Source organism: Vanellus vanellus, assembly GCF_965231255.1.
Source record: "Vanellus vanellus genome assembly, chromosome: 9".
NCBI classification, from domain to species: Eukaryota; Metazoa; Chordata; class Aves; order Charadriiformes; family Charadriidae; genus Vanellus; species Vanellus vanellus.
In genome coordinates, this window is record NC_138914.1 from 20394104 (window position 1) to 20412773 (window position 18670).

At 37.1% G+C, this 18670-nt stretch overlaps 1 protein-coding gene across 1 annotated transcript in view; it reads left to right on the forward strand.

Moving 5' to 3' along the window:
• Positions 1-18670, forward strand: part of DOCK3 (dedicator of cytokinesis 3) — a gene marked incomplete at both ends in the record, with an annotated part of 218058 nt that overhangs the window by 62528 nt on the left and 136860 nt on the right. Inside the window, 2 exon segments of the mRNA XM_082487547.1 lie at positions 10042-10190; positions 18297-18381. Coding sequence (XP_082343673.1) covers positions 10042-10190; positions 18297-18381 — 234 coding nt within the window.

The following is an 18670-nucleotide window of genomic DNA, read 5'->3' on the forward strand; positions in this document are numbered from 1 at the left end:
GACTCTAACAGAGATGGCAGCAGGAGGTTGAAAGACCTCTTCTTTCAGCCAGATTTACCAATATTCCAAGCTTTGCTGGAACAGAACTTCTGGAAGAAAAAGAAATGCACTTGTTGTGGATCAAGATAACAAATTCTTCCTCTGGAAACCACATAATTCAGCAAATATATTTAGAGATGTAAAGTACCATTATGATTGTGATTTTTTATGTAAATAGGGGATACAAGTTTACAAGGCAAATGGAAGGTGATGATGTGAGCAGGGAACGTTTGATACCAATTTTAGTTCTGCTTATTAAAGTTCGTTCACTGCTGGGACCTCACATTTACAAGCAAGGAAGGGCAGGTTTGCAGATGTGAAGGTCAAAGGTGGGGACCTTGACAATTGTAGAGCTCAAGATCCTAAGAGGAAGGAGCAGGGAAAAAGCAGGGTCGCAGCCCTGGACTTCCAGAGAAATGACTCTGACCTCTTCAGAAATCTGCTTGAAATAGTCCCATGGAACAAGGCACTGGCAGGAAGAAGGATCCGATAAACTTGGCTGTTTCAAGAATCATCTCGTCCAAGTGTAAGAAAGGACAGTTCATCCCAGCAAGCAGGAAGTCCAGCAAAGATGTCAGGAGGCTTGCATGGATGAACGAGGAGCTCCTAGCAAAACTCAAACCTAAAAAGGAAGTATACAGAAGGTGGAAGCAGGGACAAGGAGGAATATAGAGATAGTGTGGAGGCATGCAGAGACCACGGTTAGGAGAGTCAAAAACCCACCTGAAGACACATCTGGCAAGGGATGTCAAAGGCAGCAAGAGGGGCTTCTTTAAGAACATAAACAATAAAAGAAAACCCAGTGAAAATGCAGGCCAGCTGCTGAGTGAGGCAGGGGCCCTGGAGACACAGGATACAGAAAGGGTAAGGTGCTGAATGCCTTCTTCACCAGCCTTCAGAAATCCCAGGTCCCAGAGGCTGGGAAAAATCTCAAGCAAGGAGGACTTTCCCCTGGGGGAAGAGGATTGTGCTTGGGAATACTTAAGCAGAGTAGAAGTACATAAGTCCATGGGCCCTGATGGGAGCTGGCAAATGTCATTGTGAGGCCACTGTCAATCATCTTTGAAAGATCATGGCAATTGGAACAGATGCCTGAGGGTGGGAGGAAAGCAAATATCACTTGTGTCTTTACAAAGGGCAAGGAGAACCCAGTGAACTACAGGCTGGTCAGCCTCACTTCAGTCCCTGGGAAGGTATGGGAATAACTAATCCTGGAAAACATTTCCAGGCTCACAGAGGACAAGAAGGTGATTGAGAGGAGTCAGCATGGATTCACAAAGGGGAAGTCACACCAAGTGGACACCAAGTTGACCATGAGGCAGCAATGCACCTTTGCAGCAAAGGCCCAAGGGCTGACTGTGCCCTGGGCTGCATTAGGAAGAATGCTAGCAGGTCGAGCTAGGTGATCCCTCCCTTCCATTCAGGTGATCCCTCCCTTCCATTCAGCGCTCGTAAGGCCAAACCTAGAGTACTGTGTCCTGTGCTGGGATCCCCAGTACAAGAGAAAGATGTAACTACTGGAGACATTCCAGAAAAGAGATGTTATCACAAATCTCATGCTATTTCTAGTTGTTCTCAACCCCCCAAATTCTACAGTCTTGCAATCAGGATAACTTATTCTTCATGTAAGAAAGAAAAGGAAAATTATGCTTTTCAAGCTCAGAGAGGGTCTTGAAACTGTAACGTGTGAATACTCAGCACAGAAGGTCTTTATACATCTCCCAGAGGCATAACAGAATTATCAGCTGCAAAAGTCAGCTATACGTATGTCAGAGATTTATTTTTTCCCCCTTTAGTTGGTTTACAGACCTTTCTCCATCATTCCGCTCATATTTCTATTTTAGTTGTGCTGATCCTATTCAGAGGGGTATTTGGGGCCATATGCTGGGGAAAAAGAAAGCCTCTTTCATGTTCTTGGGCTCTTTCCTTACTGTATAGTCTTTCAAAACGTTGACTTGTATTTATCTAGTTTAGTTAGTAATACTTTTGAAGAAATATGGTAAAACAAAATAGATTGTCTTCTTGTTGTGTCCTTTTAACAGTACAATGACATGATGAAGCCATTATAAAATTGGAGGAGACACCAGGAAACTGAAAATCAAAAAATCATCCTTGATTAAATAGCAAAAACCTTACATTCATGTTTTTTTCCTCAGAAAGGAAAATAAATTTACCTTAAATTGTATATTCTTACAATTCAAAATGAAAACAAACTAAGTACATTTAATATGCAAAGGATTTGGAACTGGCTTCAATAAATGTGATATAGATTGAAAAGGGGTGGGAGTGGCAATGTCACTTGTTTTACAGTATTAGAAATGAAGAATTAAATCTTTAAATTTATCAGAATAGTTATTCCCTTCAATTCTGTTTCCTTAAGCTTTGTTAAAAGTTTATCGTGATGTTATGAAAGGAGGTTAATGTTGCTGCTAATCCTAAAAAAATTGGGAACTTCAATTGAATTTCAGCAAAATAATGGTAAGCTGCAGTCGTTTCCACAATCTCATTATGTAGGTTTTTCCAGCCCTCAGCTACCATCAGTGGCAGCGAGGGTGGCGGTGGGCTGGAGACAGAGGGTCACTTCAGGGTATTATTTCAACCAAATTTTTCCTCTTTTCAAGATAACTATCCCACAGAGCCCCTCCTTATTTTTTCTGGAGAAGACCAATCTCATCTTCTTTGCATCCTATTTTTCTGTTAACCAAAAAAGCTGAACACCGCTAATTTACACCCAGAATACCTGTCTCGTTCTGGCCAGGTTGCATTTCTTGATGGTGATGGTACAGAGTAACAAAAGCATATGAATGCAAATAGCATGGAGTCAGACACCAAAGCCATGTCAGATTTATTTAAAATTGTTTCTGTAGCTGTTAAGTGTTGTCATCTGTTTCTTGTCCTGAGTTGCTGTGTTAGACCACTCGAGTGTCTGAAGTTGTAAATAAGGAAAAGATACAAGAGTTGAGATGCACGTCTTGACTGCTAGTGAGTGTAGTAACTTGTACTTGGAGTTATTTACATATATGGTATAACTGATTTTTAAAGTGGAAAAATTGTTTATAAGGGCAATTGAAAAATAAAATTTTCTTTGTACCATAGTGCATTACTATCAATAAAAATAAATACCGAATTTCATCTTTAAGTTAGATATTTAAGGTCTGTGATATGAACAAATAGGAAAAAACTTCTGTTCTTGAAGAAGGGCAGTAGTGTGGTACTAACCCTTCGTAAATACGTTTTTCTTTGTGATATTCTACGGTGAGCTCTAAACTGGAGATGGGTTGATCTGTTAAACAAAGAGCATTGTGATAACAAGTTTAAATATTGCCCACTGTCCTTCACAGACAGAAATGGTGATCTTAGGAAAGAAAACAGCCCTTTTCAAGAGCAAATAGCTTTGGTAACATTATGAAGACTTCTCCTCCTCTGTATTGTGTTATTACCTTAAATGTTGCTATTGGCGTAATGTTACCTGGGTTCTTCTCAGCATGATGATTATAGCTACAAAAAGCTGTAGGAACAGCTTTCTGTTTTGAACAGATACAACATATCACCAGGTTTTTGGACTTGTTGGTAGCTAGCTTTGATTTAAATACACCGTTTTGTTTTTGGAGCAGATCAAATAATTGTTATATTTTGTTTATCATAAAGGATTTTAATGTAATTACATTTTAATTTATTTATTTTTAAGAAATATGCAATCCAAGGCAGTTCTGAAATTATTTTGAAGGAAATCCAATTGTTGCCTTGCTGTGCAAGGTTTCTGGTAAAGCATATTAAATACTCTTAAGTAGAGGAGCAGGTTAGCACAAGTTATGCACAAATGAAATTTCTAGTACATTTCAGAGAAAAGTGGGAATAATGAGTGGTGAGAAGAGTTTGCATATATACTGCTAGTATAAGGATGCCCATTAAAGTCAGCTTCTGTGTAATTTAAGACTTCATATCACAGGTTTCATTCTTTTGAGATTTTTTTTTTTCTTGTGTGACTCAAGGAAAGCCAGGATTCTTGTAGTGTCTACTTGGATTGTTGCCAAGAGCAGCAGGGAACCTTTTTGTGAAGTTACTGATGTAAATCCAATGTATCTTTTAGCTCTTAGCTCACGGATTTCACTATTTGGAAGAAGCATATGGACATAGTATATCCAGAAAAAAGCTACTGTACTATTCAAGTATGGTATACAGTAATTCAGATGTGTCATTTAATCTAACATAAAGGAAAAGCTTGTAGCAACATCTCTGCTTATCTTGCAAAGGCTTTATTTTGAATTTTTTTGCTCTGCTTTTGCTTTCTTTATTCATCTTTGGTTTTAATGCTTAAGTTTTCCCATTGTCATGTGACAGTATTTTAAACTATTTTAGACATTTTCATTGGCAAAAGTCTGAAGAATTTAGTAGTAACAACGTGAGATAGTCTTTTTCTGTCACTCTAATTTACTCTGCTTTAGTGCACACTGTAAATTGAAATGCCCTCTGTGAATATAGTAGAGAATCCATTTAAAACAGATTTATATTAGAGTAGATAATTTCTGTTTGAAGCTAAAAGCTATGAATATTCATAGGAGAGAATAAATGCTGTTCATGTTAACACATTCTTGCTAATAGATAGAGAACTTCAGGGTAGAAGAATGGAAATAAACCAAACCTGAGGTGCCCCCCCTTTCTAAATCTGTGACTTGTTTGAAAGACTGGTGCTGTTTGTTGAATGTTCGATGTGTGCTGTCAAAGAAGGCTGAGCTGAACCCCAGACTCTAGTGAAAACTCCAGGATGGTACCACCACCCTTTGTAAATGCATTGTGCAGTTTTAATTGGGAGAAGTTGTAATTTAGTTACCTTTATTCTTGCTTGGTGTTACTTCTCCCTATCTGTTTTCTGTATTTTTTAACTGTTATTAAAGACTATTTTAGTTCTGTAATAAAACAGGACTAGATGTCTAGGCACACGTGTAGAACACAAGAACACGTGCAAGTATTAATTGTGTTCTTGAATTCTCGCCAGTCTTCATACCTGTGAACTACCCATGTGTCCCACACAAGTTGTGCTTCAGTTCCTTTCCCTCTTCCTGAGACATCCTTGTGTTGACCTGTGAAGTCTGACTTGTATTAATCAACAGTGACTTGATGAATACTATTTAATTTGATAGGCAGTGTTTAAGGCCTGCATGGTAATAAGGTTAGAGATTTTGGGTAAGATTAAACTATAAATATTGCACAAATCCATAAATTCCAACGAAGCTTTACTATAAAATAATTCGTTTAATTAAAAAATCCAGACAAAACTGAAAAGAAAGGAATGAGTTTCGTGTTGTTTCCAGTTTTGCTCTTTCCTTTCATGTATTGATGGTGCTTGCAGGCTTTAATGTCTAATTTAGATACCAAAATCTGTAACAAGGAACCTGGGAAAAGCTACTCACTTTCTTATGTAAGGAAAATAATTTTTTTTGTGCCCCTCCCCGCCATTATAGCCTAAGGCAATTCTATGGGAAATGTCTTAAGGGACTGCTCTTGAGAAAGGCAAAATCCTGACTTCTTTACAGTAGCATTAAATGAAGTCACGGTAATAAAATGACTATAAATAGGTCATCTTCCATAATATACCAATATTTTATATATTTTCATGTTGTGTGGTATTTATTTAGAGAAGAATGACAAAGGCAGCCTTAGCACTTCAAAGCCACCATAGGCATGAAACAGGGAGTTTGTGTTACTGCACTGAAGCATGAAACAGCTTTGTGTTTGTGCGAGTGCAGGTTTATTTGATGTGATTACCTGTTTAAAAACTCCAAACACCTGTGCTGGGTGCTGTGCCCAGGTGTTGGCGATGGGGATGTCTGTGGGCATTCGGGCTTGTTCCACAGGACACCTGCTGCAGGGCGCAGCTGAGCCTGTTAGCAATGCAAAGGGCCTCACAGGCAGAGAGGATGAGGAAAAAAAAGAGTGGGAAACGGCCCCACGACCACGCGGGCCACAGCAGGAGGAGGTGAACAGGCAGCAGAGCAGGTATCCATGTTGCAGTCTGTGGGGAGGACCACACCAGAGCAGGGTTATGCTGGAGGACGGCAGCCTGTGAGCAGGACCCATGCCGGAGGAGGGAGCAGCAGAGAGGAGCTGCTGTGGACTGACCCCCCATCATTCCCCTCCTGAGGGACATGAGGGGTGGAAGAGTTGGGAATGAAGGAGTGAAGTTGAGCCTGGGAAGAAGGCAGGTGGGGACAAGGAGTTTTAGGGGATTTTTGTCTTTGTTTCTCACCTCCCAGTTCTGTTTTAATTGGCTGCAACTTAATTTAATTTACCCCAAGTCAAGTCTGTTTTGCTGGGATGGTAATGGGTAAGTGATCTCCCTGTCTTTATTGCAGCCCACAAATATTTTCATTTTATTCCCCCTACCCTGGCCTGTTGAAGAGGGGGAGGGAGAGCGCAGCTGGCTGGGGGGCTGGCAGCTGGTAAAGGGCAGCCCACAGCAGCACCAAAACTATCTTGACTTTTGAGCTCTGTAGAGTTAATATGGAGTCTTTAAAAGGAAAAAAAAAAAAATTACCACCAGAATTCTACTTTTTGATGTGTAGCTGTATATGTGAAGATTACCCAGGCACCGATAAGCGGGACTCATTAGTAGTAACAAATCAAAGAAACACAGCAAATGTATTTGTATCTGGGGATAGTAAAATAAGGCAACAAGATGTGCTAGAGAACAGACTTGTGCTCCTTGTACGAATAGAGTCCTTAATTCATTAAGGCTATCCAGATGCTTTGTCCCTGACACACCCTAATTATTACCATAACAGTTTTTGCATAAATATTTACCTTTATAATCTGGCCTAAAACATTTGCCAAATATGTTCATAAATGTGCACAGCCGATCATTCTGGACAGACTCATATAGTGCTCGTTTGCTGTGACAAAGCTAGATGAAAAATGAGAGGTTATAGGTTGTATGAAAGTTTACCGTGAAACAGAATGAACACTTGCACATTGGATTGGCTTGTGTATTTTTTATTTAGCTAGTAACAAGATGATAAAGTTTCAGGTATGTTTATGGTACTACTCTGACTAAAATAACTTGAATGACTCTAATGCTTAAAATTAGTTTTCCTGGAAATGTGGTGTCCAGGATCATCTGTTTCACTTTAAGCAGTTTTCTTTACATGGGGGTAGGAATCCTGATCATCTTAGCTTAGTGTTGAATTTTGAAGGTGTTTTGGTTTTGTTTTGTTTTTTTTGAAAGAGAGAAAGCAGAGGAAAGTCATTAAAATATGTGCATCCCCATCCCTCTCCCCCAAACGGAGCTTCTTAGTCACTAGACTTGTGGTGTGAGGAGGGGCGTTATAAGCTGTTGTTTGACTGCTTCAAACTCTTTGCTGCCTGTAAGCCTGGAATTAAGCTACCTTCAACTCTGTTCTAACGCTCCTTTCTCTCAAGTATTTTCCTCCACTTTCATGGGCTTTGCATCTATGGTTCACTTCACCACTGTTTGCCTCTGATCACAGCTACAGCTCCTCTAGCTTTCCACTGCCTGGATACCTCTTCTTCCTGCCTTACGGGTGACCTTGTATTTTCTGAAAAGGACAGCATGTGTTTAGTGCTTTGTCTATCAATACTTGCTTATTCTGTTTAAAGCAGATGAAATATTTTTTTAAGAGTAAGTCTGAGAACTGAAGCTGAAAGGGACATGGTCATGAAACATGAGAGGTGTTTGAGGTTCGAGAGAAGTTTGTTTGGGGTTCTTTCTTTTTTTCTGATTGTTGCGTAGGACCTAATGTGACTAGCTTTCACAAAATTGTATTCGACAATCTCATTTCTCATTTATTTGTATCAAAAGTATTTATTTGTATTTACTTAAATACTTATGTAAAAAATAACCATGTAAAAACAGACCTCAGAACATCCAGTAACTTAACCAGCATAGTGTTCTGGAATTGAGTTCGTTGATAGCCTTGAACCATCATTTCAAGAGCACAGGAGTGGCTCTTTCAGCAGGTTTATTTGGGAAGTCTGAATATGGCAATTTTGGAGTTGATTCTCAGAATCGTTTAATTGCCAACTGTTTTATTGCTAGATATGCCTAATTTGCTTATTTGTTAGTTCCAAACTCCATTGTCTTCATCTTGTGTTAGAAGAAATTACAACCTTTTCTTGTTCACGTAAATAGCATATAAAAATGGATATTCCCTATACCTACTGTCTTCTTCAGCTTACATAGGACTTACTTTGGACCACATTTAGTGAGGAAAAAAAAAAAAAAAAAAAAAAAAAAAAAAACAAAACACAAATCCAGTTGTTTTGTACTTACCAGCTATGCGTGATTATCTTCCCTAGAACAAGTGTGTTCAGCCTTAGAAATACGCGTCTTTCTGTTGGATCTGGTGTCTGTAGTTCATTTTTTCAGGCAGGACCAGAACCAATGTGGATACATATATGAAAGATGGTACATCTTTTAATCTCAAAATTGTTTGATAAGAACAGCAGATGATTCCATCTGTGCTTAACCTGCTTCAGCAAAACAGATGTGTAATCAGGTTCAGAAGAATGAACAAATTGCTGATCAAAATGGAGTGCATTTGAAAGCTGTTTTCCTAAGTCATGTAAATCTAGTGGTCTTGTAGGAAAATCAACTCAAGTAGATGGAAATTGTTTTTCCATCTCATCTTGCCTATTTTTGGCAAAACAAGTGAAAGACATTTTTTCTGATCGTATGTTGCAATGGAAAACACTTAGGATTTTCTTTGTGGATGTTCCTCTGTCAGATCTAGTCTTGATAAATGCAGGTGTCTTTATTTAGAGAGCTTTTATAAGCACCCATTTGCAAGCAGAAATGCGATCAAGACAATCCTACCTTGCAAAGTCTCAGTTTCAGTCCGTCTAGTCAGTGTTTTCCCCAAGTGACATTCAAACGTTTCAAGTTTTGCATACGGGTAGGAATGCAGCTTAGGTGTTTAAAAACCAGCATTCAGCTGCAACAGGAGATGTTTTCTTTTTTATTCTTGGGATCCTCATTCATTGCACATTGGCCGTTTTATGCTGTATGAGACATGGCTGTGTAGACAAGATCCGCCTTGGCACACAGTTCTCAACTAGCAGATGTTGGAGTAGTTAGGACATCCTTCCTTATCTTAGGGGTGCTTATAGGTGGCTTTGGTTGCTAACACCAGACTTTCCTTTTTGTGGACTTCCCATACAGTTATTTCATGCAGGGGAAAAAAGTATTTACACTTCTGTGTTTGGGGTTGGGGTTTGGTTTTTCTTGGTATTTGAAGAATACTAGTTCTTTTGGAAGGGATTGCAGTGTTAGTTGTTTAGATATTTATTTTTTTTCTTGGTGGTGGTATTGTGGGGGGTTTTCTACTGTCTATGGTAATTTTACTCCTTCAAAGTAATTTTGCAGGTGGATTTTATCATTAATTGCTTTAGTCCCTCTTAGAGTGCAGATAATGCATATTCATGTCCCTCCCACCTAACATAGATAACTGGGTAAATGTTAGTAATTGGAATATCAAAAATATTAAAAGTGGTTTTCTGTTGTGACTGTTCAGAGCCATTAAATCAGCTGCTGACAGAAAACAAACTTTTTCACCTGTCTGTTACTTTACATCTAAAACTTTGAATTTATTATATGATTGAAATAAGTGGTCCCTGCTGCACGTAATTAATCCTCTTACCTATAGCATTAGGTTCAATCAGAAAATGGATGACCCCTAAGCAGACTGAGCCTAAACTTTAGAAATAAAAAGTTATACAATTTAAAAAGCATCAGTTAACACTACTTTTTGATATAAATACTTTTAAGCTTGTACAAACTGGATTAATGTTCCTCTAGCGTAATTAAATGAAAATTTGGTAACTTATTAATATCTCTCTCTCTTTCTTTCTCTTTCTTCCTTCTCACACTCTTTCTCTTTGCAAACTTATTAACCTGTCTCTTCTCCCTTCTTTCTCTCCCTCCTTCTCCCCCCCTTCTCTTTCTTTCTCACTCTCTTCCCCTCTGCTCCCAAAAATATGCCTTCACAGAAACATAAGGTAGATCTTTTCTACAAACTGCGCCATGTGATGAATGAGCTCATTGACCTACGCAGGCAGCTGCTGTCAGGTCACTTGACGCAGGATCAGGTGCGAGAGGTCAAGAGACACCTCACAGTGAGGCTGGACTGGGGCAATGAGTAAGTACAGGTACCGGCTGGGTACTCTTTGTTCTAATTATTTTTAAGTAGCTTTTATTAAAAAAAAAAAAATAATCAGCTTTTTCCTTTCAATAGTATTTGTACACAGGTAGAACATTTCATTATTTGGAAATCAAATATAACTTTTTATACTGGGTTTACTGCATAGTTCTTTTACTATTACTATAAAGTGAGCTGTTTGCTTACTAGTAGGTCTTTTCTAAGCCTAACTGCACTTTTAAAAGTTTTAGGTCAATTTACTTACTTTGTATCAATGCAGTGAATATTAGGCCTGGGAGTACCTGTTCATAGATACTGAAAACCTATTTGTCAACTGAAGAAGTATTTTAATAGTTGATGCAATAACTAGAGAATCTCACTGTCAGCATTGACATTGGAGCTGAGGCTGTAATTCTTACACTTTTTATATAATTGTAATGCATCATCTATGTATTTGGCTGTTGATGACATTTCTCGGAGGTTTAGACTCTCCTTGGTGAATTCCACGGTGAATTTGTGGAGAGGTTTTTTCAGAGCCAAGGACGACTGCAATTCAGATAGAAGCTGAAATGGTAATAAATTGCCATTAGACAAAAACTAGCTCTTCACCAGAATTGGTTTTGTTCTGAGATAGAGTGTATCAGACAGGTAAGTTTCGCATGACATGCATATGACCTTTTCAAAGGAAATATCAGCCTCAGGCATATAGCGACTGCTTTTCAACTAGGAATAGGATTAGTGCTAATTAACATATTGGGGGGAGGCATTCTGTAAGTTGACAACTAAGGAAGAAAGTCACTAACATATCTTTGTTATGACTCTGTTCCTTAGTCACCTACTTCAGGACTCCCTGAGAGACATACTTGAATACGTTCATGAAGATTTAGCGAACCCCCATGCTACATTTCATTTCACTCTTGTTGAAAGAAAGCTCTGAAGGACATAGACTAATTGATTGTATCAAGTCATTGTTTTGCAGTGCAGAGTTACAGATATTTTCCATTTTCATTCCCAGTAGAGAAAGTGGGAACCAAGAGACCGTTTTTGAACGTTATGCCTAGACGTTTTTGCTCAAAGAGTGCATGGATGAAATTAGCAACAGGAAGCTGCAAAAATGCTGTAGGGAAAACAGATGAGGAGAGTAGACAGCAATGAAGCAATGAAGAGAATAGGCTGTTCAGTGAGGTGGCTATAGACTTTTTTTGTTTAATGTAAACTCATTGAATATGGAGTACATTAAAACTATAAAGGTAAATCTAATGCATGACAGTTATGGCAAAGCACCAGTGAAATCAGTAAATGTAAATATGTTAATGATTAAATTCATCTGCTCGGGATGCTTGTTTAGGAAAAAAACGTTCTGTGTTTCTTAGTACATAAGAACAGGTATTGACCTCTCTAGAGAAAAAGGTACGTCATATATCAGAGCTACGTGCTTAAACAGAACAGGGTATCAATAAAGGAACTGCATAAAAAGGCATATGGTTGAAAAGATACTTCATTAAATCTGTATACTATGCAGTATTTAAATACAAGCAGCTGGGAGTTTAGAAGGTCTTTCTGCAACATCACTCTTTTCCATATAATTTCTGGGAGAGTTTCGTCACTTTCTTTTATCTCCCCTCTCTGAGTTTTATCATGAAACTCATGACCACGTGTCTCAATCTGAAAAAACCTCACGATTTTCATACACATATTCACATGGTACTACCCCTTCTCAAAGAATGTAATAATGTTCATTGCTTATTCTGTCATACTTGACATTTGCAAATAAAATAAATGAAAAATGTTATTGATGTGTATTAATGTTAACGGAGAAGCTTAAATACATTTAATTTCAGTCGGTCTGTAATTAGTCAAGATAGTACAATCTAATAGGAGACATTCCATGACCAAGTAGCTTTCAGGGAACGGATAACCTTACACATCTAATGTAACATGTAAACTTATTTAGTGTAAAGCTACTTTTATCCTGACCTTGATCGTTAATGCATTGTATTATTTGGGAAGGAGTGATGTAAATGTGAAATTCACACTTCCTGTCACCACGACTTAGGTTTTTGTCAGTTTGCACTGGTATCGTTTTCCCTTAAATACACTGGCAGCGGTTCTGGTAGTCATCCCTTGTGTTCTCGTAGGAGTTGGATACGCTCCTTGGGTTAGTAGTTAAAGATTTTTTTGATATTGAAGTAATTTAGACTGTTTTCAGAACTACTGAAGTGAACTTTTTTCTTTTTTTGTATGCTTAGTCTAAATATTAAGAAGTTTTGCTCTGTTGCTTGGTCTATTAAAAATGTAGTAATATAATTTATTTTACAATTATTGCTGCTAACCTTTTGTATTGTTGCTAGTCATTCTTACAATGCAATATCGATTTTTACTTTAGCAATTTAATTTTCTGTTGCTTACGCATTCTTTCTCCCCGATACAAAAATATCCTGGATGCATCCTTTTTGATGCTTTGTTACCTCTTCCAGTTACCCCCAGTTAGCATATTTTCGTATGCATACATTGATTGCTCTTGCTGCTCTATAGGTTCGTGTATTTCCCAATTGCTCAAAAGAGCAGAATTTACTACCTTCAGAAAAGCATCTTAGTGGTTTTAGACTTTTGGTTTTAAGCATCCTTCTGTGTATTTTTGCACAGCTGAAATCTCATATACTGGCTTTTTGTGCAAGGTTTTATACAGAATATTACAAATGCTTGTTTCATTCTGATACAATTTATTAGATTATTGATCTTTTGAAGTCTGAAATGTTATGGGAGTGTCCAATGGTCTGTAAATAACAAGGAAAAATTTGTAGAGCAGGGAACAAACATTACAAAGCTGAAGTCTGCAATTCATCATCTCATTTTAAATCACATTGCAAATAAAATAGAAACTTGATTTTTGTAGTATTTGTTTAGGTTTTTTAAATGGATGGGTAGGTTTTTCAACTTTTACTAGTACATAGAATACAAAACCAGAATTAAACTTTTTAATTAACAAAAAAAGTTTCATTCTAAAGTTTTTTGCATCAATAACATATGAAGGAATCTGCTTAACAGAGCTTCTATTTGAAATGTGAAAGCTCTGCTTCTGCTCCAGGGCAAAAAAATTAATTGCAGCACTATGTGCATACCTTATTTACCAAAAAGGGAGATGAAGATTTCTTCAAAGTAATTTAACTTAAAAATTGGAGGTCATCTTAAATGATCTTCAGGATTCATTCTTTCAGTGTATATATAGAGAATCTGACAGGAGATTAACAGAAAACATCCCAAGTTTCTGATCACAATCACTTTCCCTTTTATACTGAGGGAAGACACTTCCTTCCCTATAACGTGGGATAGCTGCTCCCTGTTTAGGCTTGGAAACAGAGATGGGGAGGAGGAGCTGCCAATACTTCAAGATATTGGACAGATAAAAGCCATAAACAAAATGAGTTTGTAGGCTGATGTTACTTTTTTGTAAAAGGATATTCTTTTTCACATAAAATGTTATTAAAATCATTGCATTAAAAGAAATCTTCCAAATAGTTGCCATAAATTCTGCCCAGAAAGATCCATAGATAGCCAAAAGTTACAAAAGAATGTTTAAAAAGAAAAGCAGGGAAAAAATGTTAGAAATAAATCTTTCACACTGTCATACAAACAAAATGAAACACTCCTTTAAAGTTACAGTCTTTCTCTTACCTCAGAATTGCAGTCAGAAAGCCAGTGGCAGTTGCAATGTTCGTACCTACTATGCGTAACGCTGTAGAGGGAATAGTGTGATCCAGTGAAGTAAGCGAAACCTTAAAACTCAAAAAGTCCTAAATTTCAGTGCTCGCATCCTTAGAAGATTATTTTTGGACTTTGAGTGACTTACCCTCTTGTCATGCTTTTCTTGACATAAAAGGAATAATAATTACTTCCTGGTAGTGTTGCAACAACTGTCTTAAGCTTTGTAAAATGCATTTGGAGATATGAATTAAACGTAAAAGTGAGGTTGTAGTATCTGGAAATCAGTTTGAGGATTAAAGAAATTCTTACGATGGTAGTTGTCATCGTTTCTGAAAGTGGGAGTGAACAGTTTAAACAACCATAATGAAATGCCTTTAAGAAGGTAATGAAATGCCTTTAAGAAGGTAGCAGAAAGAATAGTTTCTCTTTCTGTCTAAATACGTAACATTTTTTTCCTTCTCCTGAATATACCTGTAGTGATGACTGAATAGGGATTAAAGCTGTAAGGAACTCTCTTGGATGTCAGTCTTTGAGGAAAATCTTAACAACCTCCCTCTGTAGTCTGATACTTCCATGCTCAGAAGTATTTGCTGCCATTCCCTTTAATCAATTCCTTACTAAGATTACTTACCTTCATCTCATCATCTTCATTTTAGGAAGTAATTTCCTGTGTGGCGTTATATCAGTGCTTTACTAATTTCTTCATAGATTACAGCCCCTGCAGTTTCTTTGTATCCAAAATAACATAATTCTGTCAGGGAAAAGCATCAAGTTGGATTAGCACGGTCTAATTTTCACAAACATGTTTTTCATATATTTCATTTTCCGTGGATTTCTGTATTGTACTTCCTTCAAAGTCTTTTTTTAAAGTCTGCACATAGTTCCTCCTCTGAATCGCTGTCAGGATCATTTCCTTTTCCTTCACCACTTTTATAAATGTATTTGTGTACGAGAAATATGAACGATATTAAATGAGCCTTTGATGTAGTCAGAGAAGGAATACAAGGAAAATTGGCAGCCGCAAAATTAAAGCGGAGAGGAGTCAAGGTAAAGTGCACATTTTGGGAGCAGAGGGAATGAGATCTTGCACAGTCTAGAGATGTGATGAGTTCTCCCAATCAGTTCTTCAAGATTGGATGTGCATCTTAGACATTTTTTAGTCAAATGACGTATTTCTGCAAGGTTCTTCTAGGAAGAGTTATGACTTGTGGTTTTATGATTTCTAAACAGTGTAGCATTTTTATTATAAAGAAATGAAAATATTAGAAACTAAGATCAGTCTTTGAAATTACCATTAAAACCAAGTTGATTTTATGCAGAAGCCCAGTTAACCTGAAGTAGAGTTATATGTTCATCTCTTTCGATATTAAAAATGCCAGTATTTTTCTCCATGGGCTTGGCTTCTTGTTACTTGAGAGACGAGTATCTAGGGATTTTGGGTGGTGGATTTTCCCCCCTGCCTAAAGAAAGGAAAATGCCAAAGGCTTCTATGTGGCAGAGCAAGAATATCTAAATGTCAGCTGGAGTTATCCCACCGTATGGTGTCAAGAAGCAGTTGATAGGCTTGGGGATATTTTGGAGGTATACTTGGGAAATATTTTTGAAAGGCAGTTGAATGTTAAAGCAGACTAAAAAAGCAAATGAATTTGCTTGTAAAAGGAAGTATTGTGGCGAAAGGAACTGTCAAATAAACAAAACAGCACATTATCTAATTTTTATGCATGCTATGTTTTGGAGAGATACTGCTTGGCAGCTGGTGCTCTTATATTCCCACAGTATTTGATAATAGGGAGTGAAAGTGGGCCACTGACTGCATCATTGCCATTGCAAGCATTATGCTGTCAGCCTTTCGCGGACAAAAAATAATTGATACAAATGAAATGCATAAACCTGAACTTCCACCTGCACAATAAATGACAGCATGTTAGTACTAGCAAGCAAAAGACACCTTTATTTGCTGGGTGCGAGTATTGTGCAGGATTAACACAGTATTAGAGAATGAGAATCTTCGGGGCTGGAAATCCATGGTGTTAAGGGATTTAACTAAAAATAGAGTATCAGATAAGTTTCACAGGGATGCTTCTGCAGTTGTGTTGAACATTATTAAGTAGAAGATAATACCTTTGTCATGTATTGAGTAATGAATCCAACCACTGTTTGACCTCAGTTCTCTAGAGAGGTGAAACTATGAGAATAGAACAGTATCAGGCTGTGATTAGCTTTGGCAGGTTTTTTTCTGTAAAACTTTAATGTGCTTTCTAACTGCATTGGAACTGTAGTGCAGTGACATGTGGGTTTGATAATGTCATTAGAAAAAAATTTGTTAATACTTGTACATTGAGGAGAAATTCCATTATGAATATACTTTTGGGGTGGGTGTGTGTATGCGTGTGAGTGACAGGGTATTTTGGAGGTGCTTTAAGTATGCAGATTCAGGAAAACCTCTGAAAGAAAATGATGAGCGTTATCTTTTTTAAAAAACTTTGAAGTGGACTCTTTGCATATTACTATTTTTAACTGTTACCATTTTTTTCTATTATATTTTTGGACTTTCTGTTGTAAGTAGGCTGAAATGGCAGCTGCAGTTAAGGATTACCTAGTGCATTCTTATTTTAGTTGTCTTTATTTGGTAAATAGATAAAGTAATTTTCATCTTTGCAGCTCCAGTTTTCAGATACTGATCTTGGGCCAGGGGTAACTTGTGTTTGATAGGTTTAATCAAAGCAAAGTGTGTAAAATGTGTGTAAACATCACTTTCACAATTTAGCCTTAGAGTTTAGAAATTGATATTTGGCATGAAAACTGCATTGAAGAAGGGAAATTGTTCCCTTTTCCATTGAAAATACAATTGGTTTTGGCAAAGAACTAAGAACGTGGAAATTCCAGTCTGTCAGTACAGTATTTTAATGGCAATTATAGTACTGCCTAACAGTTGTTTGCCAGCAAGTGGACCAGGCCTGAGCTATATTTTTGAGATATGATGGTTTAGGGATATAATTAAAGAAGGAAAACCTGATTAAGCAAAGTTTCAAAAAGCATTACGGCGTTGGGAAACTTACCGACCACCATACTTTTAATCATTTCCCGTAAAGGTAACTGGGCCTCATACAGACCACTGGTTCTTCCTTCTGTTGTTTTAAGTTAATTGCTCAGAAAGCCACTGTATTGCCCAAAGGGTCCTGTCTATTGCACTGTGCAATTATTCTGTGGTACCTGAGAGGTTTTTTCAAATAAAATTTTTCATTTGCCGTCAGGAACAAGTCTGTGCACAATGTTTCCCTCTCTGATTACAAAATGAAATTGACTTTTGCTTTTCTTTTATAGTTAGTGACAGAAAGAGTGCAAAGGTAGTCCATGAGGGCACCTCTTCTGAATTTTTTTTTCTTTAAGGCTATTAAGAATTTCAGTATAAAATATCTGTAAATGAAGTATCAAAGTTATATATGATGAAAGCAGGAAAATGGATCATTTATGTGTTTCTTTAATTTTACTACTAATGCATGTGTTTAGAAAAGCTTTTTATTGTCATGCTTGGAACTTTTTATATCTGAAGATCTACAGAGCAGAAGTTGGTTTTTGACACCTTTTAGGTTGCCTTGTTCTGCAGTCTACAATTATCGGTTAATTGTTAATGGTTGTCTGGATGCAAAATAGCTTATTCTGTCTACTACTCACATGCAGCTGTAATCTGAACTGCCTTCTTTACTACAGAGTTTCTTAACTAGTCATCCTCTTTGCACTGATATACTTTTTTTTTTTTTTAAATAGTTTATATATTTGATTTGAGCCAAAATATTATTACAGTTCAGGGTAATTAAAAGGGGGGTTTGTATGTGTGTTACAAATAGATTAAAATTAGTGTTGATATTGCAGTTATTGTTTATTATTAAAAAAATACTGTTTATACAGTAGTAAAGTTGGGGGTTTAGTTGCATGAACACCAGGAATTTCAAAGCAGCTTCCTCAGGTACGGTATCTGTTTGCACATTTGAACAGGGTTACTAATGGAACTTTTTCATTATGTAGTGAAGGAACCTACTCAAGTACTGCAGCAGAAACCGTGGTACTAATGTTATTTGACTACTATGTTTCTGTGTATTAAATTAACATGTTCTGGATATTGCATCAACATATTGGCCAAAATCTTCAACTCGCATTAATTGCTGCAGCTCCACTGAAGTCAGTGTACAAGAAGTTATAAGTTCATAGTGTTTGATATTTTTTTTGTTTGATATTTGCATTTAATTTTATTTAAAAGGATTATCTGTTTAATAATTAATAGTTGCAAAAAGTCTTAAATAGTTTAGTATTTTTTGTCTCTGCCCTACTAAGCACACGCAGTAGATAATAATGAACACTAATGTATTATACTTACCATTGTTCCTTCCTTCTTTTTTGCAGACATTTGGGCCTAGATTTAGTTCCTCGGAAGGACTTTGAGGTTGTGGATTCGGATCAGATCAGTGTTTCAGATCTTTATAAAATGGTAAGAAATCTGTGGGAAGTTCCTTTGAGTTTTAACTTTGGGAGGGAAGAAGGGAAAAAGTTTTTAGTCTTTATTTTTACGTATTTCTTGATTAGAACAGTGTTGTGAGCCAAATGTCTTTTTCATTTACACCCTAACCACCAGAATAGTCAGCGTCTCTAGTACCCTGAGTTTAGTAAGAATGAACCAACTGTCTTTTGGAAATGTCATGCTTATGTACATTTTAATTTCAATTTACGAAGTAACATGGTGTGAAAACTGGAGAAGGTAACTAAGTGTTGTTTCTTCC